We start from the raw sequence: 27,486 nt of genomic DNA, 5'->3' as shown, positions 1-27,486 counted from the left end.
AATACATAAAGACTAGAGTATGGTGCCAATGTAACCAATGCCATACGTTTATATCATGTATTCGCTCTGTATAACCCTTATAACTTGTGATTATGGCTACACACTTATATTAAGATTTAATTTTGTATAACCTTAGGCATAATTGAGATTGTAATATTTCTAGAGTAAGCATTATGAAACATACTATGAATTAGGAGTCTCGACCATATTATCCTTTATACTAAAAGTAAAATGATCCAGTACAGCTTCTATGCAGTAAGAGGTTAGTTGTGGCCAGAGAGCTGATAAGGGAAACTAGGGGCACGATTCTCCGGAGAAGTTTCTAAGCGAGCGGGAATTGCCGGGAGCTTCCCGGTGTTCTGCCTAGTGAGGCCGGCAGCATTATTCAACGTTAATTGGTCCACTTAACAAGGCTTCATGGGCTTCTTGCTGCAAATGAAGGCTCTCAGCTGGTTCACCGACACCGCGCCCGCCAGTCCCCCGCTCACTGTATTTGTTCAGCCAACCACAACCAGCTTGCAACAATTGCACTGAGGAGACCAGCCCCAAAATTCGGGGATGCTGACTGGGGAGGCTGCTGGATGCTGGAGGCCAGGAGGGATAGAACAAAGAAAAGTACAGCACAGGAACAGACCCTTCGACCCTCCAAGCCTGTGCCGATCATGATGCCCTAACTAAAAAAAAAACCTTCTGCCCTTACTCGGTCCGTATCCCCTATTCAAGTATCCATCCAGATGCCTCTCAAATGTTGCTAATGAGCCTGTTTCCACCACATCCTCCGGCAGCGCTTTCCAGGCACCCACTATCTGCCAGTCTGCCTTGTGGGACCTTGTCAAAGGCCTTACTAAAGCCATATAAACTACATCCACAGCCCTTCCCTCATCAATTTTCTTTGTCACCTCTCAAAAAACTCAATTAAGTTGACGAGACATGACCTTCCCCGTACAAAACCATGCTGCCTGTCACTAACTAGTCCATTTTCCTCCAAATGTGCACACTCCTGTCCCTCAGTATCTTTTCCAAAAGCTTCCCCATCACTGATGTCAGGCTCACCGGCCTATAATTTGCTGGATTGTCCCTGCTTCCTTTCTTAAACAAGGGCTATGAAGGGCTTAAACAATGAACATTGGCTATTCTCGAGTCCTCTGGAACCTCGTCTGTGGTCAAAGAAAAGCCCTAGCTTTTTCTACCCTTGCCTCCTGCAGTAACCTGGGCCCATCTGGCCCCAAGGACTTGTCTACCTTAAAGCAATTTAGGATACTCAACACTTCCTCCTTTGATATATTGATGTTCTTAAGAGAGTTCACACACATATCCCTGACCTCAACATCCGCCATGTCCTTCTCCCTGGTGAATACCGATACAAAATACTCGTTAAGAATTTCACCCCTTCCTATGGTTCCATGCATAACTTCTCTCCATTGTTCTTAAGTGGGCCTACTCTTTCTCTTGCTGCCCTTTTCCTTCTAATATATGCACAAAAAGCCTTGGGATTCTCCTTGACCATGTTTGCTTAACCTGAGGAATTCACCTGAGGAAGGAGCAGCGCTCTGAAAGCTAGTGACATCGAAACAAACCTGTTGGACTTTAACCTGGTGTTGTAAGACTTCGTACTATGTTTGCTTAAGACCTGGCCCCTTTTAGCCCTCCTAATTCCACGTTTAAGTTCCTTCTTACATTCACTACACTCCTCAAGGTCTTCACCAGTTCTTAGATGCCTAGACCTATCTCATGCTTCCTTTTTCCTTTTGACTAAGCTTACAATTTCCCTTGTCACCCATTGTTCCCGAATCCTGTCATATCTATCCTTCATTTTTGTGGGGACCTGCCTGTCCTGCACTTCAATCAACTGGCCTTAAAAGCCCCCACATGTCCGTCAGGTGTGGATTTGCCCTCAAATAGTCACTCCCAATCCCCATTCCCCAGTTCCTGTCCAATTTGGATGTAATTGGCCATCACCCAATTAAGCACCCTCGCCCGCTGGCCGCTCTTGTCTTTATTCATGACTACTCGAAATCTTAAGGAATTACGGTCGCTCAGCCCAAATTGTCCCCCCCCCCCCCCCCCAGTGAAACATCAATCACCTGGCCTGGCTCATTCCCCCAATATTAAGTCTCGTATGCCCCCTCACTGGTTGGATTGTCAACATACTGCACCAAAAAACCCAGGATGTCCTGTTCCCCCGAAGGTCCCGGAGGGTGAGCCACAAAGCAGCCAGTGCTGCCTGGGACGAGGTGGCGGCAGCTGTCAGCTTGGGGAGTATGACCAGGAGGACTGGCCTCCAGTGCCGGAAAAGGGTCAACGGCCTACACCGAGCAGCACGTGTGAGTAGACACCAATGCTCTCACCACCCCCACCCAAGGGAGCATTCACCCCCCATCCAATGCCCCAGGTGAACCCCAACTCTCCCCCTTCAACCCTACCTCCACCCCTCCTTCAATACTCCCTCCCCCCCCCCCCCCCCCCCCCCCCAAACCACCACCACTGTGAGCCATGCGTGTGGTTAACGGTGCCCTCTCTGTGTCTCTGCAGGAAAAGCTCTTCCACGGTCGGTGGGACCTCTCAGAGGTCCCACCTCCCAGACAGGCGGTGGGGTGCCGTACTGAAGAATCCTCAGCTCCTTCGAGGAGCAGGACGTGGAAGTGACTGGGGTGGCCGACGGTAGAGCAGTCACGCACATGGAGGCTCGCAGACGCCGCAGAGGTGAGGAACCACCTGGCTCCATCCAGAGGACCTGTCAAATCTAAGTTATTGACTGATCTATTACTCCCACTGACCACATGTCCATTCTCCCGCAGGTCCTCCAGCCGACGGAGCCGGCATGGAGAACACCTCGGAGGAGAGCTCCGAGGATACAACTGTTACAGTCGCAGCACAGCTGTCATCCCCACTCTCCACCAGCGCGGATACACACACCACAGTGGGAAATGTTAGTGGACAGCGTTCTGGGGCACAATCTGGTGAGCACCGCACTGCTGATGATGCACATCAGGTGGAAGCAGGAACCCCCAGGTGAGAGAGCTGCTGAATCCCAGGATCCAGCTGGGCATAAGCCTGATGCTGAGCCTGTGGAACATGGTTACCCGGAGCTGATGGAGATGAGGGGGAGCGGCCGGGACTTTGGGGGACATGTCAGTGTCACTCCAGCAGATCCATAGCCGATTGGAGGAGTCCCAGAGGCTACGGGCGCAAGATACTACTGGCAATGCGTGGCACCAAGGCCAACACTGCTAGGCTGGCGACTGCAGTGCAGCCTGGTGCATGATGTTGGCACTAGGCGTTCAAGGCATCGCGCAGTCAGCGACGGCCATGGCTGAGGATCTAGGCAGAATTTCTGACTCGCTGGGGGATGTCACCCAGTACCAGGCTGACCTTGATGAGGTTCTGCGGGGCATGTCCCGCTCTCAGATGGGAATGGCCGAGTTGCAGATGGACATTGCTGAGGCACTGCAGAGCATGCCCCAGTCACTGAGGAGCATCGCCGAGGGCGTCAACACGATGGTGCAGACCATAGGGAACCACTAGGGCTGGCAGAGCCAGATGATGCAGGGGCAGCCGAGGCGCAAACCAGATCTGTCACAAGATGGACCCCAGGGCCCTATGGGCACTAACCAGGAGGAGGGGGCGCTGGGCTCCCCTGAGCTCCACCCCCTCTGATGAGGCAATGTCTCGGAGTCAGCACACGGCAGCGCGCATGTTCCGTCGACAAATGAGCTGGGGCCCTCCGGTGGGTGGGGGTTGGAAGGGTGGGAGGATGGCACCATCGGGAGTGTGGGGACCTGTAAACATCCTTGTGCACAACCAGTAGGATGCCTCTGTCACTAGTCACGCGTGCAGGCGATTGGTGTGAATGAGCACTCAGCAGACAGGCATGGGTCAGGCTCTGGCATAGATTGGGGAGCACCAGAGCTCAGCTCTCTGCAGGTTATCGTCATCCTGCCCTCAACAGTGACCTGCTGATGGTGCTGACACAGTCCCCACCTCATCCTCGTCCGCCTCCACCTCGGAGGTGACGATATACCATACATCACCAACCTCCAGCACATCGCCCCGCTGCTGTGCAAGGTTGTGGAGGGCACATCAGACCACCACAAAGTGGGCGACCCTCCAGGTGTTGCACCGGAGCGGTCGAGGCATCGTTTTTGCATCTTGAGAAGTCTGATGCACCGCTCAATCAGATGGCTGCATGGGCCTCGTTGTACCTCGTCTCTGTTTCGGTCTCCAACCTCCGGGCCAAGCCCTCCTTATTCTCCAGTGGCCAGCCGCCCATCCTGGGGTGGCCCTCAAAGAGGGCGGGGATGACCAACTGTCCCAGGATGTAGCTGTCCTGGACACTCTCCGAGAAGCGGGCACTCACGTGCATTATCTTCATCTGATGGTCGCACACGAGCTGTATGTTCAGGGTGTCCCATTTCTGTTAATATAGGGAACCCCGAGATGGCCCGGTAAGCGCAGGGTAACATGCGTGGCATCTATGACCATCTGGACCTGGGGTATCCCAGCGATGCCACCCGGGCACCTTGCTGGGCTTGGTCCATGTCAAAGACGATATACCATACAGGTATATCGTCCTGGCTCGAGTCCTGGAATGATCCCGAGATCTAACGGTTCAGGGTTGCAGTGACCTTGACAGCCACCGGGAGCGGGTGTCTTCCTCCTCTACATGCTGCCTTGCTGGGCTTGGTCCATGTCAAAGACGATATAGTTCCCTTTGAAATAAAGGCCAACATTCCATTTGCCTTCCCAATTACCTTGCATGCTAGCTTTTTGTGATTTATGCATGAGGACCCCCAAATCCCTCTGTGCTGCTGTTTTCTGCAGTCTTTCACCATTTAAATAATATTTATCTCCTTTATTCCTCCTAGCAAAGTGCATAACTTCACATTTTCCTACATTATATTCCATCTGCCAAGTTTTGGCCCGCACACTTAAACTTGACTTAGCATCCGCAACCATACTCAACAATGTAATTGGAGCCTCCAACTACCTGTCCAACATACCCAAATCCAACCCAATTTAACCTGTCCCAACCAACCTGATGCTACTCAGCCCAACCCAACTGATCCATCTCGATCCAAACTACTTGTGTCTTGATCCAACCCAATACAAATAACTCAATCCAACCCAATCTCACTCAGCTCTGCAGTACAGAGAACCCCACAGATTGACTGGACAGCATTCTGTTTATCGGTTATTATATTAACAGTCCATCAAATCAAAATAGTATGGTTATAGCTGCCTTTGGGTATATTGAATAAGACTTGTCTACACAGATAATTGCACCAGCAAAACATTCTTAGAGAAGGCAATAGAAGTGTCCTTTGAACAAGAGCTACTCCCTATCAAATTTAATTTTCACCTCAAGAAATCTAGGAAATCATCAAAACTTCCAAAGAAATAGTATCTTCTTGTAACATGTGTTCATGCTTATTAATTTTATCTTTGTTCACCATGTTTGTCTCTGTTAGGAGGTGTTATTCGATGTAAAAGAAACAGAAGTGATCTGTATAAAAAACAACTCAACACAGGTAATTGCTGCTCTGTCTATAGATGAGTCAAAAAACGATCCATAGAATCATGCAGTACAGATGAGGCCCTTCAACCCATCAAGCCTGCACGGACCAAAAAACCCTACTCTAATCTACACTAATCGCAGCACTTGGCCCATAGCCTTGAATGTTATGACATTTCAAATGCTCATCCAAATAATATTTAAAGATTGTGAGGTTTCCTGCCTCAACTACCCTCCCAGGCTGTCCATTCCAGATTCTCCCTCTGGGCGAAAAAATCTTTCCTCAAATCCCCGACTGTGAAAAGAAAATGTAGAAATAGACAGTACAGAATCTTTATTTATTAGTGTCACAAGCACACTGCAACAAAGTTACTGTGAAAATCCCCAAGTCGCCACATTCCAGCGCCTGTTCGGGTACACTCAGAGAGAATTCAGAATGTCCAATTCATCCAACAAGCACGTCTTTCAGGACTTGTGGGGGGGAAACTGGAGCGCCCGGAGGAAACTCACGCAGACACGGGGAAAACGTGCAGACTCCACACAGACAGTGACCCAAGCCGGGACTCGAACCTGGGACCCTGGTGCTGAGAAGCAACAGTGCTGAAGGAGGCCATTCGGCCCATCGAGTCTGCACCAGCCCTTGGAAAGAGCACTCCACTTATGCCCACACCTCCGCCCCATATCCGTAACCAAGCAACCCAACCCCTTTGGACACTAAGGATTGGATTTTTTTATTATCATGTGTACCGAGGTACAGTGAAAAGTATTTTTCTGCGAGAAGCTCAACAGATCATTAAGTACATGAAAAGAAAAGGAAATAAAAGAAAATGCATAATAGGCAACACAAGGTACACAATGTAGCTGCGTAAGCACCGGCATCGGATGAGTGCTCATGAGGTCAGTCCATAAGAGGGTTGTTTAGGAATCTGGTAACAACGGGGAAGAAGCTGTTTGTGAGTCTGTTCGTGCATGTTCTCAGACTTTTGTACCTCCTGCCCGATGGAAGAAGTTGGAAGAGTGAGTCAGCCGGGTGGGAGGGGTCTTTGATTCCCCAGAAAGCGGGAGGTGTAGTCAATGATGTTCGTGTGATGGACTGGGCTGTGTTCACGACTCTCTGAAGTTTCTTGCGGTCAGCGTCCTGGTGGTAGCGTCGGCATGGGTGGACTAGGACAGAATTTTGGAGATGTGCACCCCGAGGAATTTGAAACTGCTAACCATCTCCACCTCAGTCCCGTGCATTGAGGGATAGATTGTGGAGGAGCAGTTGCCATACCAGGCTGTGATGCAGGCAGATAGGATGCTTTCTATTGTACATCAGTAAAAGTTGGTAAGAGTTAATGTGGACATGCTGGATTTCCTTAGTTTCCTGAGGAAGTATAGGCGCTGTTGTACTTTCCTGGTGGTAGCGCCGGCATGGGTGGACTAGGACAGATTTTTGGAGATGTGCACCCCTAGGAATTTGAAACTGCTAAGCATCTCCACCTCGGTCCCGTGCATTGAGGGATAGATTGTTGTCGCTGCACCACTCCACTAGGTTCTCTATCTCGAATAACGACGAGTCAGTATTCTGACTCGTCGTTATTCGAGATCCGGCCCCCTATGGTCGTATCATCAACAAACTTGTAGATGGAGTTGGAACCAAATTTTGCCACGCAGTCATGTGTGTACAGGGAGTATGGTAGGGGGCTACGTACGCAGCCTTACGGGGCCCCTGTATTTAGGACTATTGTGGAGGAGGTGTTGTTTATTTTTACTGGTTGTGGTACTGATTGTGGTCTGTGGGTCAGAACGTCGAGGATCCAGTTGCAGAATGAGGAGCCAAGTCCTGGGTTTTGGACCTTTGATATGAGCTTGGCTGGGATTATGATGTTGAAGGTGGAACTGTAGTCAATAAATAGAGTCTGATATAGGAGTCCTTGTTGTCGAGATGCTCTCGGGATGAGTGTAGGGCCAGGGAGATGGTGTTTGCTGTGAATTGCAGTGAATCAAGGTCTTCAGGGAGTATGGAGGTAATGCATTTCATGACCAACCTCTCGAAGCACTTCATTACGACTAAAGTCAGGGCGACCAGACGGTAGTCGTTGAGGCACGTTGCCTGGTTCTTCTTTGGCACCAGTATGATGATGGTCTTCTTGAAGCAGGTTGGGACCTCGGAGAAGAGTAGGGACAGGTTAAATATGTCTGTGAATACATCTGCCAGCTGGTCCGCTCAGGCTCTGAGTGCGCAACCAGGGATCCCGTCCGGACCTGTCGTCTTCCGAGGGTTCACTTTCAGGAAAGCCGATCTGATTTCGGAAGCTGTGATGATGGGTATGGGTGTGTTATGGGCTGCTGGGGCACTCGATAACGGATCGTTGGTTTCCTGCTCGAACCGAGCAGAGAATGCATTGAGTTCATTGAGGAGGGGTGCGCTGCTGCTGGAGATACTGCTCGGCTTCGCTTTGTAGCCCGTTATGTTGTTTAGGCCTTGCCACAACCGCCAAGGGTCTGTAATGCTAGTCTGTGACTCTAGCTTGGTCTGATATTCTCTCTTAACATCTCGGGTGGCTGTGCGGAGGTCGTACTGGATTTCTTGTACAGGTAGGGGTCGCCTGACTTGAACGCCTCAGACCTGTCCTTCAGTAGGGAGTCAATCTTGCGATTGAGCCATGATTTCCGATTGGGGAACGGACACGCAGTCGTCCACACATTTGCTGATGAAGTCTGTGACAGTGGCGGCATGCTCATTTAAGTTGGTCGCTGAGTTCTTAAATATGGACCAGGCAACTGTCTCTAAGAAGTTTCCTCGGACCAACTAGCTTACCTTAGCTGGTAAGGAAGTGGAAATTTTCAGAGATGGGAGGAGAAAGGAATTAGGACACCAAAAGATTTGTTTCTTGGAGGTCAGTTTGCAGGATTGAAGGAGCTAAGAGCAAAGTATGGGCTGGAGCAGGGGGAAATATTTTGATACATGCAGGTTCGATACTTTGCCGGAAAGGAGATACAGAGGTTCCCAGTAGAGCCTGTGACAGTGGTGGCATACTCATTTAAGTTGGTCGCTGAGTTCTTAAATATGGACCAGTCCACTGTCTAAGCAGTCACGTAGGAGTGCTTCTGTTTCCTGGGACCAGCACTGCACGACCTTCATGGTCTCCCACTTGAGTTTCTGCTTGTATGCCGGGAGAAGGAACACCGTCTTATGGTCAGATTTCCCAAAGTGCGGTCTGGGGATGGAACAGTTGATTTTGAGTTGCAGTGTTCAACAGTGTTGTCACCTCTAGTGGGACAGGAGATGTACTGGTGGAATTTTGACAGTACACTCTTGAGGTTGGCCTTATTGAAGTCTCCGCCCACGATGAACAAGGCCTCCCGGGTGTTCTGTTTCGTAGTTGTTTATAACTGTGTACAGTTCGTCCAGCGCCTTGTTCACATCAGCCTGGGGTGGGATGTAGACCGCTGTGATAATGGCTGAAGTGAACTCACATGGACGATAGTATGGGCGGCACTCCACGGTCAGGTATTCCAGGTCTCGGGAGCAGTAGATCGCCAAGGTCGCCACATCCAAGCACCAGGAGGAGTTGATGTAGATAAACCCCTCCACCTCGCTTTGCCTGATGACGCGGTGTTAGCCACCTGATGAATTGAGAAGCCTTCAGGTTGTATCACACAGTCTGGTGAGGCCGGGGTGCGCCATGTCTCTGTGAAACAGAGCACACAGCAGTCATTTACTTCTCTCTGAGAGGTAAGTCTTTGTTCTGCGGCAAAGAGTTCCACAGGTTCACCACCCTCTTACTGAATAAATTCCTCCTCACCTCAGTTTTAAAGGATCGTCCCTTTAGTCTGAGATTGTGTCCTCTGCTTCTTGTTTTTCCTACAAGTGGAAACATCCTATCCACGTCCACTCTATCCAGGCCACGCAGTATCCTGGATAGTTTCAATAAGATCCCCCATCATCCTTCTAAACTCCAACGAGTACAGACCCAGAGTCCTCAACCGCTCCTCATATGACAAGCTCTTCATTCCAGAGAGCATTCTTGTGAACCTCCTCTTCACCCTTTCCAAGGCCAGCACATCCTTCCTTAGATACGTGGCCCAAAACTGCTCACAATACTCCAAATGTGGTCTGACCAGAGCCTTGTATAGCCTCAGAAGTACATCCCTGGTCTTGTATTCTAACCCTCTCGACATGAATGCTAACATTGCATTTGCCTTCCTAACTGTCGACTGAACCTGCACATGAACCTTAAGATAATCGTGAACAAGGACTTTCAAGGCTCTATGTGCGTCTGATTTCCAAAGCATGATCCCATTTAGAAAATAGTCTGTGCCTCCATTTCTCCTTCCAAAGTGCATAACCTCACACTTTTCCACATTGTATTCCATCTGCCACTTCTTTGCCCACTCTCAGCCTGGAGTCTTGATTGCGTCCGCAGAATCGCCTGTCTATTCCCCTTACGATTGAGTCCCCTATCACTATAGCCCTGCCATTCTTCTTCCTGCCCTTCTGCACAGCAGAGCCAGCCACGGTGCCATGAACCTGGCTGTTGCTGCCTTCCCCTGGTGAGCCATCTCCCTCAACAGTATCCAAAGCGGTATATCTGTTTTGCAGGGAGATGACCGCAGCGGACACCTGCACTGCCTTCTTACTCTTGCTCTGTCTTTTGGTCACCCATTTTCTATCTTCCTCAGTACCTTTCGCCTGCGGTGACCAAAAGACAGAGCAAGAGTAAGAAGGCAGTGCAGGTGTCCCCTGGTGAGCCATCTCCCTCAACAGTATCCAAAGCGGTATATCTGTTTTGCAGGGAGATGACCGCAGGGGACACCTGCACTGCCTTCTTACTCTTGCTCTGTCTTTTGGTCACCCATTTTCTATCTCCCTCAGTACCTTTCGCCTGTGGTGTGACCAACTCGCTAAACGTGCTATCCACGACGTCCTCAGCATCGCGCACGCCCCAAAGTGAGTCCATCCGCAGCTCCAGAATCGTCAAGCGGTCTAACAGGAGCTGCAACTGGACACACTTCTTGCAGGTGAAGGAGCCAGGGTCAGTTGACGTGTCCCTGAGCTCCCACATCGCACACAAGGAGCATGACAAGGGTCTGAGATCCCCTGCCATGTCTTAAACCCTCGGATAACTTCAACAACTACAATTTCCCCCCCCCCCCCAAAAAAAATAAATAAATATACCAATGAAAAGTAACAGAAAACAGAAAAACTACTTACCCGTCACTTACCAAGAATAAAAAGCACTTCCTCCCCACACAGCTTTGAATTCCCACCTAGATTCAAATTCCCAAACTCACTCTGCTGTCTCACTCTGGCTGTGTCTTCTCTGGCTCACTGGGAGAACTCACTGGGAGTGAGTTTACAAGTTGCTCTTTTTAAATTGGCCTGAGTTGACTCCCCTCCCCCATTTGCTTTTAGATCAAGGTAGATTTAAAGTGACTGACACTTAACTGCCAACCAGTTATGTGAGTGGGTGGGGCAGCCCTTGTTAACCTCGAGAAGCCCAAATCACTTTCCTTGCGGAGTTTCCGATACCTTCAAGATGAAGGGAAATAATGCGATCTCTGAGCATGAGAGGATTTGATGTGCAAAAGTTTTGTGGCGTGATTACTCCACTGATGGAATTGCTGAAGAAACATAAAAAAATTCAATGGGCAGCAGACTTTCAACAGGCATTTGACTGCCTGAAAGCTGTGATCGCCAATGCTCCTGTATTGGAGAATTGCAAGGGACTCTGTGGTCAGATTGAACTAAAGTATCTGATTCCAAAGAGAAATGCCAAGGAGCAGAGGAATGGATGGATCGTGCAGAGACTTTGTTCAAAGAGATTGTCAATCGAGAAGGATTTCGGTTGGAGGAAGAAGAACAAAGAAAAATGGACGATATTATTATACCTGTTTGTGTGTGGGGGTTTTTGTGAAATGTCAAAAGTATTTTTACTGTGTGTATTTCTTAGTGGATGGTGCAAAAGTGAAAAATGAAACCATCTTGAAGTTGTTGGGGTTTTTTTTTTCTTGGGGGAGGTGTCATGCGAGAGTGCCTTTAAGAACTGGATGTTTACAAATGAAATGTACCTTTAAGAAAACAGTGATGTCATAGAGTGGGTGGAGCTCAGCTCAGTTCAGCCATTTCGCAGTTTGGTTTTGCAGTTTGGAAGGAAAGAGCTACTTGTGCGTCTGTGTTTTTGCAGTGAGCTGGATCTCTGCTGTGAAAGACTATCTCTGGATCATTTGGGTGATTTAAAGTAAAGCCTTTAACCTGATGTGATTTTGTTTAAAGGTGTTAAGTCTCTTGGAAGTTTGAAGGAACAGTTTAAGGAGTTATTTACTGTTGCAACATTTTCTGAGTTATCTTTGAAGTAAGGGGTGTTAAGAGATCCAATGTTTATTTAAGATGTTAAGTTGAGTTCATGGAATAAACAGTGTTTTGTGTTTAAAAACCCACGTGTCCATAATTGCAATCCCACACCTGCGGAACAAGCTGCGTGCTTGGAAAAGCAACAAATCCATTAAAGGGAGAGGTTGGTTGAACCCCATGATACATTTTGGGGTTCTGAAAACGCCTCGCCCATAACAATGGCCTAGTTTATTGCAGTGAAAACATTTGAAACTTTTCATGCCTCTTCCACCCTCCTGGATTTTTTTAAAATCTGAGGTACGCTCTCCTTATTATCTCCCATCAGATCACCTTTACCACTTGAGTATTTCTCATGTCCCCAGTTTCTATCCGTCACAGGCTGAAACTGATGTCGGAAACCAAGCTTTGCTTTCTGAACTAATTCATAATCATCTGCCAGTTCTGCTGCTAATCTCGCAGTTTGTTGATGTGATGTTCTCACTACATCAGGAATTGAATTTTTAAACTCCTTCAAAAGTATAATTTCTCTGAGAGCTTCATACGTTTGGTCTACTTTCAAAGCCCTTATCCACCTATCAAAATTACTCTGTTTGTTCCTTTCGAACTTCATGTATGTTTGACCAAATTCTTTCCTTAAATTTCTAAACCTTTGTCTGTAAGCTTCAGGCACTAGTTCATATGCACCAAAGATGGATTTTTTCACCTCCTCATAGGACCCAGATACCTCCTCTGGTAGTGATGCAAACACTTCACTAGCCCTACCTACCAGCTTTGTTTGAATCAGCAATATGTCCTGTGGCCATTTCATTTATTTAGCCATCTTCTCAAATGAAATGAAAAAGGCTTCCACTTCCTTCTCGTCACACCGTGGCAATGCTTGGACATATTTAAATAGATCCCCACCAAGCCTTCGACTGTGACGCTCTTTCTCACTATCCTCATCACTGTCATCCAACTGTACGTTTCCTTTTACGTCTGCCAATTTTAACTGACTGTCATGTTTCATGGCCATTTTCTGAAGTTCAAACTCTCTTTATCTTTTTCCCTGATCTGTATCTCCCTTTCTCTTTCTTTTTGTTCTGCTAGGGCTATTCTTGTTGTTTTCCTTTCTTCTCTCTCTTTTTCCTCTCTCTCTCTTTATTTTTCCTCTCTCTTTCGTATTCAAGCTGCTTTAATTCTTTCTCATGTTCCATTTGTTTAATTCGGAACTGAATTTTTGCTATTTCCAATGAGTCAAACTGTATCTCCGGCAACTTTAAATGCTTAGCCACCGCCATAATGACCATCTTTTCGCATTTTATCAGGTAATGTTAACTGCAATATTTTTGCCAAATCTAACAGTCTGCTTTTAGTCTCTGTCCGTAAGGTACTGCGTGTGACCGTTTCCACCCCAAAAAAATTCAGCCTCTGAAAGTGCGATTGTCCACAACACACTCCCTACTTAAATTGAATACCACACAATATGCTCACCCCTCACTGTCTTTAAGTTCACAAAGCCAATCCAATAGATAGACTTTTATCCCCCTCGAGCCCCCAATTTGTTATGGGCCAGGGTTTAGAGAACCCCAAAGTATATCATGGAGTTCACCTGACCCACAACTTTTAATAGATTGTGGTATGGGGAGCACACGGCCCTCTCTACAGGTGTGGTACAGCAGAAATGGAAAAGTATTTTTTAAAGCAAAACCATGTTTATTCTATGAACTCAAGTTAACCTTTTTGAAACATACAGTGAACATCTTAGCAACTATTAATTCAAATACAACCCCCAAAGAATACAGCACTAAGTAATGCTTAACAACTTCCCAAACAACAACCAGAAGACAGAAGAAACACCTTTCAACAGAAGCACATTCGATTTGCATTCACTACTGAGAACATTTATAATTCTGAATTCAGCAAATGATCAAGAGATAGTCTTTTGATGGCAGAGAGAATAGCAGTACACCTGCTTGGTCTGGCTTCAGCTCTAACAACACTGAAAACTAAACTAAACCACACCCTGCAGCCTGCTCAAAAACGAAAGTAAAAAGCTGACAGCCCAGCTCCACCCACTCTCCGACATCACTGCAGTAATAAGCACCCATTTCTTAAAGGTACTCTCACTATAGATATTTATATACACACCCATTTATAAACACCCATTTCTTTAAGGTACTCTCACATGACACTTTATATTACCAGCTAGCTTGCACTCATATTTCATCTTCTCGCCCCTTATTGCTTTTTTTTAGTTGTCCTCTGCTCGCTTTTAAAGGTTTCCCAATCCTCTGGCTTCCCACTAATCCTCCCCACTTTGTCTGCTTTTTCTTTAGCTTTTATGCTGTCCTTGACTTCCCTCATCAGCCATGGATGCCTTGTCCTCCCCTTAGCATGTTTCCTCCTCCTTGGGATGAATTTCTGTTGTGATTCCCGAATAACCCCCAAAAACTCCTGCCATTGCTGTTCCCTGCTCGGTTCCTTTTCCAATCAACTCTGGCCAGCTCCTCCCTCATGTCTTTTTGTAGTTACCCTTATTTAATTGTAATACCGTTACACCTGATTGCAGCCTCTCCCTCTCAAACTGCAAGGTAAATTCTATCATATAGTGGTCACTGCTCCCTAAGGGTTCCTTCACCTTAAGTTCCCTAATCAAGTCTGCCTCATTACACATCACCAAATCCAAAATTGCCTGTTCCCTAGTGGGCTCTGTCACAAGCTGCTCCAAAAATACATCTCTTAGACATTACACTTTCCTCCATCTCCAGGTAGGTCGGGATGCTGGGCGGGCCATTCCAGGTCGGGTCACTGGGCAGGCCTCTCCAAGTTGGTCGAGTTGGGCCAGGTCTCGGGGGCCGGGACGGGAGCTCTGGGAACTGGGTCGGGCAGAACGCTCCGGCACCATCTTGTGCCCAAGCTCAAGCTCTGGCAGTTTAGCATGGCCAACCTACCTAATCTGCACGTCTTTGGACCGGGAGGAAACCGGAGCTCCCAGAGGAAACCCACGCAGACACGAGGAGAAGGTGCAGACTGCAGTGACCCAAGCCAGGAATCAAACCTGGGACCCTGGAGCTGTGAAGTGACAGTGCTAACCACTGTGCTGCCCAAATTATGTGGACATTAGCGGAAGGGAGATTGTTACAATGAACTTCAACCCATGTGCGCATACACACACACACGCATCAGGCACACACACTGGATACTGACTAGCTGACTGCTATTCTAATTTCAATTGTGTCCCAACTGTTGTGTGCAGCACCTTTTGACTTGCTTTCTTTTATTCCAGCAAGATTTTAGCAAGGCACTTTCTGAAATTCTGATGTTCCTCTTTTTCAGGTCCTCTTTCATCATCACTACCCTGAAATCTCTTCAGTGGGACACCGATTGAACAGGCGAACCCTCTTTGCTTACTGTGTGGCGTAAGTAAAACATATTGTATAAATGTGGTGACGGATAGATTTGAACCTTGAACCAGGGCTTTGGGACGGTTGCTCCAGTGGTGTTCATCTGCTCCCTATGTTATCAGGTGTGAAGTCTGCATGTTGTCTGAAGGACCCACACTGCAAGTTGAAGGAGGTCCAGGAATCTGGGCACAAACTGAGCGCTTGTGTCATTAAGAACTCCAGTTGAAAGAGGCTCCCGCAGGTCCACAAAATTGCAGCTTTTGTCGGGGGTTTTCCTGGCGGGTTTAAAAAAAAATTAAACTCCCGCAAAATCGGCCCAACCCCCCAGGCGCTGATAGAGTTCCATGGAGCTGAAGAGAAAAAAAAGAGGAGAGACTGGTCCCGGTCAGCGAAGCAGCTGCACGTGGAGGAGGAGTGGGGATCACAACAAGAAACAGCCTGAAAGTCAGAGCACTGACAAAAAAGAATAATCTTTTTATTCAACTTTTTTTTTTCCTCCTGAAAATTTTAAAACTTTTTTTAATACTTTCTAAAATATGCCTGCAAATAATAATAAATCGGGGGGACGGCGAGATGTAAGAAGGAGCAGCAGCGAAGGCGAAGGAAAAAAGCAGGATCTGCGGCCGCGCAGGCAGACGGCCACATGAGGCGAGACGGAGGTTCAGGCGAACAAGGAAGCGGAAAAGCTGGTCAGCTGAGCAGGAACAGGACGCGGCGACTATCCCCCCCCCCCCAACCCCCCTCCGCACGGGGAGCAATGGAGAAGCGTGTTGAAAACAGAAATAAACGCCATAAAGGAGGAGATAAAAACGGAGATAAACGCCATGAGGGAGGCACTCAGGATGGAGCTCCACACAATGAAAGAAGGAAATGCTGGCGGAGACAATGGACAAAATGCAGCGAACCATCGATGGCCTGGAAAGGAAGGTGGAGGCGCAGGAGAAAACAATTCAGGAGTTAGAGAGGGCCGCCTTGGACCAGAGCGACAGGATGGTAACTCAGTAAACCGAAGGGAAAAGACCCAGGGGAGCCTAAGAGGGAAAGTGGAGGACCAGGAAAATAGGTCCAGACAGCAGAATGTTAAAATAGTGGTTCTGCCAGAGGGAGTGGAGGGCAGAGACCCAGCAGGCTACATCACCCAAATGCTGGGCAAGCAAGTGGGAAGGGAGAAATTTCCAAACCCCCCCGAAATTGACGCACAGGTCGCTTCGATCCAGGCCCAAAGCCGGGGGCAGCCCAGAGCGATTATCGTGAAACTGCACAGGTTCCAAGACCGGGAAAAACGCCTAAAGTGGGCTCGGCAGACAAAATCGGGCACGTGGGAAGGGAAGATCATAAGGGTGTACTCGGACATTGGGGCGGACCTGGCCAAAAGAAGGGCTGAATTCAACAGGACCAAATCAGCACTCTACAAAAGTAATGTGAAATTTGGGATGTTATTCCCGGACAAACTCTGGGTAACATTTGAGGGGAAGGAGCTGTTTTTTAACACCCCAGCAGCAGTGGAGGAGTTCGTTAGAGCGAACAAACTGGGGGAGGGACAGCCGCAACGGCCATCATGAAAGCGACGGGGATGGAAAAGAAAGGAAGAATCGGAACAAAGAGCAGCGGGCAGACCGCAAACAGAGACAATACGATCACAAACTGTACACACGTGTTTGGTGTACTGTGCGGGACTGTGCTGACTCGTTCCCGGGCTCGTTCCATCTCTCAATGCAATGGGGGGAGCGAAGCAAGGTAAATGAGGGTGAGAAAGGCAGACAGGAGGGCGAGACAAGGGCTAGCAAAAGGAAGGTAAAACAGGACCAGAGCAGAGCAAGTACTGGGAGGGGGTCCACCGTGCTAGCGAGGAGGGCCAACACGGGAGGGCAGGAAGAAAGAAGGGCTGCGGTGTGCCTCTCAGGGGAGAGGGAGCGCCTGGCACAAAGCGGGGGGGGGGGAAGATCACAGGGGGGGACAGAGGGACAGGGACTATGGGGGGGGGGGGAGAGAGTCGGAGGGAGAGCGTAGAACAAAAGAGAAGGGTGAGGTAGATGAGCAGCACGAACACGGGCCTCGGTGGGCATGGAGCAGGGCGAGGAACCAAGATGGCGCCACAAACAGCCACTCGGGAGGGCTTCAGGGCGAAGATAGACCCTGGAGTACACATAGCTGGCGGTACCCATGTTGGGTACCCCTGGACAAAACCCCTGGGGCTCGACCTCATGTTGAGAGCGACGACCGCAGTCATTTTGGACAGCCCCCTAACGAAGGGAAACCCGGAGTGCAGGGGCGTGTCCACCAGGTAAGTATGGGTGATCCCGCAGGACCGGGGGGTCGGAAACCCCCCTCCAGGATTGTTACCTGGAACGTAAGGGGACTCAACGGCCCAGTGAAAAGATCCAGCGTATTCACCCACCTAAGAAGCCTAAAAGCAGACATAATCTGCGCGCACCTGAGGGAGAAGGACCGACTGCTGCTAAGAAAGGGCTGGGTGGGACAGACATACCACTCATACTACGGGACGAGGGCTAGGGGGGTAGCAGTATTAATTAGCAAGAGGCGACGTTTACAGAAACCAAGACAGTTATGGACCCAGGGGACGGTACGTCATGGTCAGCGGTGTCCTGGAAGGGGCACCGGTCGTACATGTAAATGTGTACGCTCCCAACTGGGACGACACAGAATTCATAAAGAAGACCATGGCGGAAATCCCCGACCTTGACACACACCGACTGATCATGGGGGGCGACTTCAACTGCGTGCTGGACCCACTGACCGACCGATCAAACCCCAGAGCAGGGAAAAAGACTGGCATGGCTAGGGAACTAGGTGCATTTTCATAATTCTGACAAGTACACAAGGTACCCGTATTGATTTATTTGCAGTGGGGAAATTGGTGCTTCCAGGGATCACGGGAACGGAGTACTCCGCGATCGTTATATCTGACCACACTCCACACTATATGGATGTGAGGTTGAAGACAGGCCGGGCCCAGCGCCCCACGTGGAGGCTGGACACGGACCTCCTGACCGACAAGGCCTTCTGTTAAAAAACATCGCGGGCCATAGGCGACTACGTTAGTAACAATCAAAATGGGGAGGCCTCACCCTCCACGTTCTGGGAGGCACTGAAGGTCGTGATTAGAGGAGAGATCATAGCCTACAAGGCAAGCATAGATAGGGAAGAGAGGGTGGCCAGGCAACAACTGGTGGACTCCATCCTGGAAGTCGACAGAAAATACTCCGAAGCCCCGACTGTAGAGCTGCTGCCGGAGAGAAAAAAGCTGCAAATGGACTTTAACCTGCTGTCCACTAGGAAAGCAGTGTACCAACTCCGCCAGACACGGGGAATCTTCTACGAACATGGAGACAAGGCTGGCCGCCTATTGGCTCACCAGCTGAGAAAGCAGGCAGCCACAAGGGAAATAGCGCAGGTAAAGAATAGCAGAGGCAGACTGGTAACAGAGCCAAAGGTGGTCAATCGGGCATTTGAGACGTTCTGCCGGGGACTGTACGCCTCCGAGCCCCACAACAGGGCACGGTGATGAAACAGTTCCTAGACGGACACGAACTACCAGTTGTGGGGGAAGACAGACAGGGGGAGCTGGAAGCACCAATAGACCTGGGAGAAATCATGGAGGGCATCAGCTCCATGCAGGTGGGGAAGGCACCGGGACCCGACGGGTTCCCCGCGAACTTCTACAAAACATTTGCACCAGTCCTGGCCCCACACCTAAGAGACATGTTCGCGGACTCACTGGCAAAGGGCACCCTGCCCCCCACGCTGGAGCAGGCCACAATTTCACTGATACCCAAAAAAGATAAAGACCTGACGAAATGTGGATCATACAGACTTAATGTGGATGCGAAAATACTCGCAAAGGTCCTGGCCAAAAGGCTGGAGGGCTGTGTACCAGAGATGGTCGCAGAGGACAAAATGGGCTTTGTCAAGGGTAGGCAGCTCACAGCGAACATCAGGTGGCTGCTGAATGGAATAATGACCCCCTCTGGGGAGAGAACACCAGAGGTGATTGTCTCCTTGGACGCAGAAAAGGCCTTCGACAGAGTCGAATGGATATTTCCACTCGAGGTACTGGACCGGTTTGGGCTAGGAGCGGGGTTCACCGCCTGGGTGAGGCTCCTGTACAACACTCCCAAAGCGAGGGTCCGAACTAACACCACCAGCTCTGAATACATTCAGCTGCAGAGAGGAACAAGACAGGGCTGTCCCCATTCTTGTTCGCGCTAGCTCTCCGTGGCCAGGTCGGGTTACCTACCAGTGACCGAACCTCTGCAGAGTTACAGTACAATACACAGTATTATAGGGCCACGTTACGCACAACTATTATATACTATGTACAATGGTAGGGAGGTACAGTGGTGTATCACCACAGCCTGGGAGCAGGTCAGAGAGGACGCCCTTCGGAGAGTGTAATTTTGTGAACGAATAGAATCTTTGTTTTTTACCTGGCTGATCCATGTGTGCTGTTTTAGCGGATTCTACAACTGGCAACTAGCCAGTAGGTGGGTGATGCTCAAATGTGTGCATTGATGCCCCATTCCAGAGTCTTGAGCACTTAATCCAGGTTTACAATTTAGCAACAACTCTAGAATAATTTAAATATAATTCAATAATTTCAAAAAATATTATGCATTGAACCGAGGCACATTTTAAAATTTCAAAATGTATTAAACTAATATTGCAGTATTAACGTTGTACTTGAACTTGACTACAATTCAGTATTTGAAATCTTTGTGTCAGCTTTTGTGCTAAGAGGAGGTTGCTTTATTTCAGGAATTCCCCAGAAACACCACAGACAACATCTTTTGACTGTTTTGTGTACGAATCTAACTTGGTTGAGGAGGCAAATGAAATTATCCTGAGAATAGGTAAGTGTTTTCAGGATCTGTATGCAAGCAACAAAAGGAAATAATTTTAATTCTTCACATACTGCAAAACAGCCTTTGATGCACATGGAGCAGTGTTAACGGTGCTGAAGTCGAGAATTTGGTTCAAGTGGGAATTCGGAAGAGGAGGAAGGAGTACCTGCTTTTTATTTTCACCTCAAATTTTTACAGTAGATATTTAAATGTTGTGTTTACTGCTTAGTGAAATATAGTTTGTAGACAAAGAAAAAATATAACCAACTAAAGCTATAAATACTATTATTAACTTGGACTAAGAGCAGGTTGTGTGATCTGCAGTAAGTGAGAGCTTGTGGCTATCGAGACTGTCCCGAGTGAACACATCTGTAGTAGAGGTTTCTGTCTTGAATCCCTCCAGCTCGAAAGTCATTGAGCTGGCGCATGAGTTGGAGACACTCAGGGATGGGGTGGAGTACCTGGACAGGTTGCTCCAGACTTCAGTCCCACTTCGTAGAGAGATACTGGTTTAGAACAGGGTAGATGAGATCAATAACGTACAGAGTGTTGTGTTATGCTGCTTCGGATAACACAGGCTGCTACTTGATGCAGTCTTAACTAAAGGATGCTCCAGACTCTGAAATGTGTTTATTGAACTCACAGTCCTCAAATTAGTTCGACTCTCTGTAATCTAACTGTAGTAACTCAGTCTAACTGTACCAGCTTGCTCTAAGCCACGTGCTGGGGTGTGATGCTGCTGATCAACCCTGTCTAACTCTCTAGATGTCTGTCTGTGGAAAGAGGCAGGGTGTGAGTGCCTCATCCCTTTTATAGTGTTTATGTTATGCCCCCTTGTGGTGATGCCACCTCTGAGTGTCCTGACTGCCCATTGGTTGTGTCCTATTCTGAGTGTTCATAGGTTGCATCTTTGCATATCATGACATCTCCCCCTTTCTTTTTTGTAGATCTATATACATGTGAATGTGTCTGTCTAATGTGACTGACTGAGAAATACAGAACAGAACAAACAAAACAAATGCTCATAAGTGCAGTCTCTGAGGCTTGCGTCTGATCCTCGTCGACCGCCGGAGAGGTGGTGGAGGGGATGACGGTGTCTCGACAGACGAGTGGGAGGTACGACTGGTGGCCTCGTGGTTCAAGGTCTCTGGAGGTGGCAATTCGACATGTGGAAATATAGAGGAAAGTGGTTGTGCGCAAGCAACTTTTCGCAGTGCCCTTCGATTCCTTCGTACAATGGAGCCATCAGCCATACGTATGACTTAGGTTCTGGGCGCGGCCTGACGAACAACGACAGCCGGAGCAGACCGCCACCAATCTTGATCCTGACCGTGTCTGCCAGGGATAGCACGTTCAGGTCGGTGGCATGTGCATCATAGCCCTGCTTCTGGCTGTCGCGAAGCTGCTGCGTCTTCTGCAGCACCTGGAGCTGATCAAGGAATGGCTGGAAGCGTCGTCCGCAGGTCCCTGTTCATCAGCAGTTGAGCTGGCGACATGCCAGTGGACAAGGGAGTCGCCCGGTACGCAAGTAGTGCAAGATGTATGTCGGAAGCGGAGTCCGAGGCCTTGCGGATGAGCTGCTTGACAATGTGCACCCCTTTTTCGACTTCGCCATTGGACTGCGGATAGTGCGGACTGGAGGTGACATGCCTGAAGTTGTAGCTCTTGGCAAACGTGGACCATTCTCGACTGTGGAAGTACGGACCATTGTCGCTCATTGTCGTTCGGGATGCCATGCGGTGAGAATGTCTCTTTGCACGCTTTGATGACAGTCCATGAGGTGAGGTCTGCACCTCAGGATATTCGAAACGTAATCAATGATTAAGATTTAGTCGCAACCATTCGCGTGGAATAGATCAGTGCCAACCACGGAGAGGTCTCTAGGTCATGTGGTTGGAGCATCTCCTTGCTCTGCGCTGGTTGGAACCTCTGACAGGTTCAGGACCATGTCCGTGATGTCCTGGTTGATGCCGGGCCAGTAGACAGCTTGCCGGGCTCTACGTCTGCACTTTTCTACACCCAGGTGTCTCTCATGAATCTGCCGCAGCACAATGGTCTGGAGACGTAGCGGGATGACTATCCTGTCCAGCTTGAGCAGGATGCCGTCGATTAGCGTCAGGTCGTCCTTGACGTTGTAGAATTGAGGGCAATGCCCTTTCTGCCAGCCATTGCAGAGGTTGTGGAAGACTCACTGCAACAGGGGGTCTTTGGCCGTCTCTTCTCGGATGAGAACGATCTTCTCATCTGTTGCTGGGAGAGTGCTTGCACACAGTTGTACCTGCAATTCAATGTGCTGGATGATCTCCAATGGTTCACTGGGTGAGCTGACGGAGTGGGACAATGCATCGGCATAGGGCAGCACGGTAGCATTGTGGATAGCACAATTGCTTCACAGCTCCAGGGTACCAGGTTTGATTCCCGGCTTGGGTCACTGTCTGTGCGGAGACTGCACGTTCTCCCAGTGTCTGCATGGGTTTCCTCCGGGTGCTCCGGTTTCCTCCCACAGTCCAAAGATGTGCAGGTTAGGTGGATTGGCCATGATAAATTGCCCCTTAGTGTCCAAAGTTGCCCTTAGAGTTGGGTGGGGTTACTGGGTTATGGGGATAGGGTGGAGGTGTTGACCTTGGGTAGGGTGCTCTTTCCAAGAGCCGGTGCAGACTCGATGGGCCGAATGGCCTCCTTCTGCACTGTAAATTCTATGATGATAATCGGCGATGATGAGCTCCTTGCCAGGTGTGTACCCCAAATTGAAATCATACCTCCGGAGTTTGAGCAGAATTCTCTGCAAACGAGGCGTCATGTCGTTCAGGTCCTTTTGGATGATGTGGACCAGAGGCCTATGATCCGTCTCAACAGTAAATGGCATAATCATGAAATTTGAGGATGCTGGTGAGGAGGTCTAAACACTCCTTCTCAATCTGCGCATATCTGGTCTCAGCGGGTGTCATTGCCCATGACGTGTATCCTCCTGGTACCCAGGATGACATGTCTTTGAAGCAACACCGCCCCAATGCCATCCTGACTTGCATCTGTGGTCTCTCGGTCTGGGTCAAAGAATGCAAGGACGGTTGCAGTGGGAGCTTGGCTTTCAGCTCCAGCCACTCTGTTCGGTTGCTTCCACTCAAAGGCGGTTGATTTTTTCACCAGGTTGCGTAGGGCCGTGGTGTGTGTGACCAAATTCGGGATGAACCTGGCAAGGAAATTGACCATTCCCAGGAAGCGCAGTACTGCCTTCTTGTCCTCGGGGACTTTCATTGCCTCGATGGCTTTCATTTTGTCTGTGTCCGGGCACACACCGTGTCGCGAAATCTGATCGCCCAGGAACTTCAGCATGGATGTCCCAAAACAGCACTTGGACCTGTTTAGCTTGAGGCCATGTTCATGTGTGCGTCGGTTTATTTTCTTGAGTCGCGACACATGTTCCTCTAGGGTTGTGGGCCACATTATGATATCGTCAACGTAGACACGAACCCCTTCTATTCCCTCCATCATCTGTTCCATGATACGATGGAAAATCTCTGATGCCGAGATGATGCATTCGGTTGTAACAGAATCTGCCAAAAGGCGTGTTGAAGGTTGCAGAGCCTCCTGTTGGATTCTTCAAGTTGGATTTGCCAAAATCCTTGCGATGCGTCCAATTTTGTGAAGAAGCGCGTGTGTGTCATCTCACTTGTTATTTCTTCCGTCTTCAGGATGGGGTAATGTTCCCGCATAATGTTTTTGTTTAGATCCTTGGGGTCAATGCAGATGCGTAGGTCCCCTGAAAGCTTCTTTACGCACACCATCGAACTGACCCAGTCGGTTGGATCAGTGACCTTGGAGATTATGCCTTTTTGTTGTAGACTCTCGTGAGCTCTAGGAGCAGGGACTCATCGTGGTGCATGGACCACTTGGCTTGGCATCAGGCGCAGTAGAATCTTGTACTCGCACGGCAGCGTGCTCATCCCGCTAAATAACAGGTAAGCTCTTTCTTTTTCTTTTTTTATCTAGAGGGGATGGCAGGGAAGGTAGTGCAATGTTCCTCCTGCAGAATGTTTGAGGTGAGGGACGCCGTCACTGTCCCTGCTGATTTAATCTGTGGGAAGTGCACCCATCTCCAGCTCCTCAGAAACCGCGTTAGGGAAATGGAGCTGGATGAACTTCGGATCATTCGGGAGGCAGAGGTGGTCATAGATAGAAGCTTCAGGGATGTAGTTATTCCGAAGAATAAAGATAGATGGGTGACTGTGAGAGCGGCTTGGAGGAAGCAGTCAGTACAGGGATCCCCTGTGGCCGTTCCCCTTAGTAACAAGTATACCGCTTTGGATACTGTTGGGGGGGGGGGGGGAAACTTACCCCCCATGGGGGTACAGGTCTCTGGCACAGAGTCTGTCCCTGTTGCTCAGAAGGGAAGTAGAGAATTAGTCATTGGAGGATAGTTAGGGGGATAGATGGGAGATTCTGTGGGAACGAGAGAGACTCGCGGTTGGTGTCTTGCCTCCCAGGTGCCAGGGTGCGTGATGTCTCGGATTGTGTTTTTGGGATCCTTAAGGGGGAGGGGGAGCAAGCCCAAGTCGTGGTCCACATCCATAGGTACGACATAGGTAGGAAAAGGGATAGGGATGTAAGGCAGGAATTCAGGGAGCTAGGGTGGAAACTTAGATCTAGGACAAACAGACAAACAAATTATCTCTGGGTTGTTACCCGTACCACGTGATAGCGAGACGAGGAAGAGGGAGAGAGAGGAGTTGAACACATGGCTACAGGGATGGTGCAGGAGGGACGGTTTCAGATTTCTGGATAATTGGGGCTCATTCTGGGGTTGGTGGGACCTCTACAAACGGGATGGTCTACACCTGGACCAGAGGTGTACCAATATCCTGGGGGGGGAAATTTGCTAATGCTCTTCGGGAGGGTTTAAACTAGTTCAGCAGGGGCTTGGGAACCTGAATTGTAGCTCCAGTATATAGGAGGTTGAGAGTAGTGAGGTCATGAGTAAGGTTTCAAAGTTGCAGGAGTGTACCGGCAGGCAGGAAGGTGGTTTAAATTGTGTCTTCTTCAATGCCAGGAGCATCCGGAGCAAGGTGGGTGAACTTGAGACATGGGTTGGTACCTGAGACTTCGATGTTGTGGCCATTTCGGAGACATGGATAGAGCAGGGACAGGAATGGTCGTTGCAGGTGCCGGGGCTTAGATATTTCAGTAAGCTCAGGGAAGGTGGTAAAAGAGGACTTTGTCAAGTCAAGGACTAACAATGCCATTACGGTGGCAGAAAGGACGTTTGATGAGGACTCGTCGACTGAGGTAGTATGGGCTGAGGTTAGAAACAGGAAAGGAGAGGTCACCCTGTTAGGGGTTTTCTATAGGCCTCCGAAAAGTTCCAGAAATATAGCGGAAAGGATTGCAAACATGATTCTGGATAGGAGCGAAAGCAACAGGGTAGTTGTTATGGGGGACTTTAACTTTCCAAATATTGACTGGAAACGCTATAGTTCGAGTACTTTAGATGGGTCCGTTTTTGTCCAATGTGTGCAGGAGGGTTTCCTGACACAGTATGTAGATAGGCCAACGAGAGGCGAGGCCATATTGGATTTGGTACTGGGTAATGAACCAGGACAGGTGTTAGATTTGGAGATAGGTGAGCACTTTGGTGATAGTGACCACAATTCGATTACGTTTACTTCACTGATGGAAAGGCATAGGTATGTACCGCAGAGCAAGAGTTAGATCTGGGGGAAAGGCAATTATGATGCGATGAGGCAAGACTTAGGATGCATCGGGTGGAGAGGAAAACTGCAGGGGATGGGCACAATGGAAATGTGGAGCTTGTTCAAGGAACAGCTACTGTGTGTTCTTGATAAGTATGTACCCGTCAGGCAGGGAGGAAGTGGTCGAGCAAGGGAACCGTGGTTTACTAAAGCAGTCGAAACACTTGTCAAGAGGAAGAAGGAGGCCTATGTAAAGATGAGACATGAAGGTTCAGATAGGGCGCTCGAGAGTTACAAGTTAGCTAGGAAGGACCTAAAGAGAGAGCTGAGAAGAGCCAGCAGGGGACATGAGAAGCAGGTAGGATCAAGGATAAGGCTTTCTATAGATATGTCAGGAATAAATGAATGACTAGGGTAAGAGTAGGGCCAGTCAAGCACAGTAGTGGGAAGTTGTGCTTGGAGTCCGAGGAGAGAGGAGAGGTGCTAAATGAATATTTTTCGCAGTATTCACACAGGAAAAAGACAATGTTGTCGAGGAGAATACTGAGATTCAGGCTACTAGACTAGAAGGGCTTGAGGTTCATAAGGAGGAGGTGTTCGCAATTCTGGAAAGTGTGAAAATAGATACGTCCCCTGGGCCGTATGGGATTTATCCTAGGATTCTCTGGGATGCTAGGGAGGAGATTGCTGAGCCTTTCGCTTTGATCTTTAAGTCATCTTTGTCTACAGGAATAGTGCCAGAAGACTGGAGGATAGAAAATGTTGTCCCCTTGTTCAAGAAGGGGAGTAGAAACAACCCCGGTAACTATAGACCAGTGAGCCTTACTTCTGTTGTGGGAAAAACCTTGGAAATGTTTACAAGAGATAGGATGTATAATCATCTGAAAAGGAATAATTTGATTAGAGATAGTCAACACGGTTTTGTGAAGGGTAGGTCGTGCTTCACAAACCTTATTGAGATCTTTGAGAAGGTGACCAAACAGGTGGATGAGGGTAATGCAGTTGATGTGGTAAATATGGAATATATATAAAGCATTTGATAAGGTTCCCCACGGTAGAAAATACAGAGGCATGGGATTCAGTTTGGATCAGAAATTGGCAAGCTGGAAGAAGACAAAGGGTGGTGGTTGATGGGAAATGTTCAGACTGGAGTCCAGTTACCACAAGGATCTGTTTTGGGGCCACTGCTGTTTGTCATTTTTATAAATGACCTGGAGGAGGGGGTAGAAGGATGGGTGAGTAAATTTGCAGATGACACTAAAGTCGGTAGAGTTGTGGACAGTGCGGAAGGCTGTTACAAGTTACAAAGGGACATAGATAAGTTGCAGCGCTGGGCGGAGAGGTGGCAAATGGAATTTAATGCAGAAAAGTGTGAGGTGATTCATTTTGGAAGGAATAACAGGAAGACAGAGTACTGGGCTAATGGTAAGATTCTTGGCAGTGTGGATGAGCAGAGAGATCTCGGTGTCCATGTCCATAGATCCCTGAAAGTTGCCATGAGAGGGTTGTTAAGAAGGCCTTTATTGGTCGAGGGATTGAGTTTCGGAGCCATGAGGTCATGTTGCAGCTGTACAAAACTCTGTTGCGGCCGCATTTGGAGTATTGCGTGCAATTCTGGTCGCCACATTATAGGAAGGATGTGGAAGCATTGGAAAGGGTGCAGAGGAGATTTACCAGAATGTTGCCTGGTATGGAGGGACGA

At 48.8% G+C, this 27,486-nt stretch overlaps 1 protein-coding gene across 1 annotated transcript in view; it reads left to right on the top strand.

Moving 5' to 3' along the window:
- The window catches only part of LOC140395331 (uncharacterized), a 215,191-nt gene that overhangs the window by 180,232 nt on the left and 7,473 nt on the right, over positions 1 to 27,486 (top strand). Inside the window, exons 14-16 of the mRNA XM_072482966.1 lie at positions 5,469 to 5,528; positions 15,168 to 15,250; positions 20,012 to 20,106. Coding sequence (XP_072339067.1) covers positions 5,469 to 5,528; positions 15,168 to 15,250; positions 20,012 to 20,106 — 238 coding nt within the window. The remainder of the gene's footprint in view (positions 1 to 5,468; positions 5,529 to 15,167; positions 15,251 to 20,011; positions 20,107 to 27,486) is intronic.

Source organism: Scyliorhinus torazame, chromosome 18 (genome assembly GCF_047496885.1).
Source record: "Scyliorhinus torazame isolate Kashiwa2021f chromosome 18, sScyTor2.1, whole genome shotgun sequence".
NCBI classification, from domain to species: domain Eukaryota; kingdom Metazoa; phylum Chordata; class Chondrichthyes; order Carcharhiniformes; family Scyliorhinidae; genus Scyliorhinus; species Scyliorhinus torazame.
This window is presented reverse-complemented; position numbering and strand designations above follow the sequence as displayed.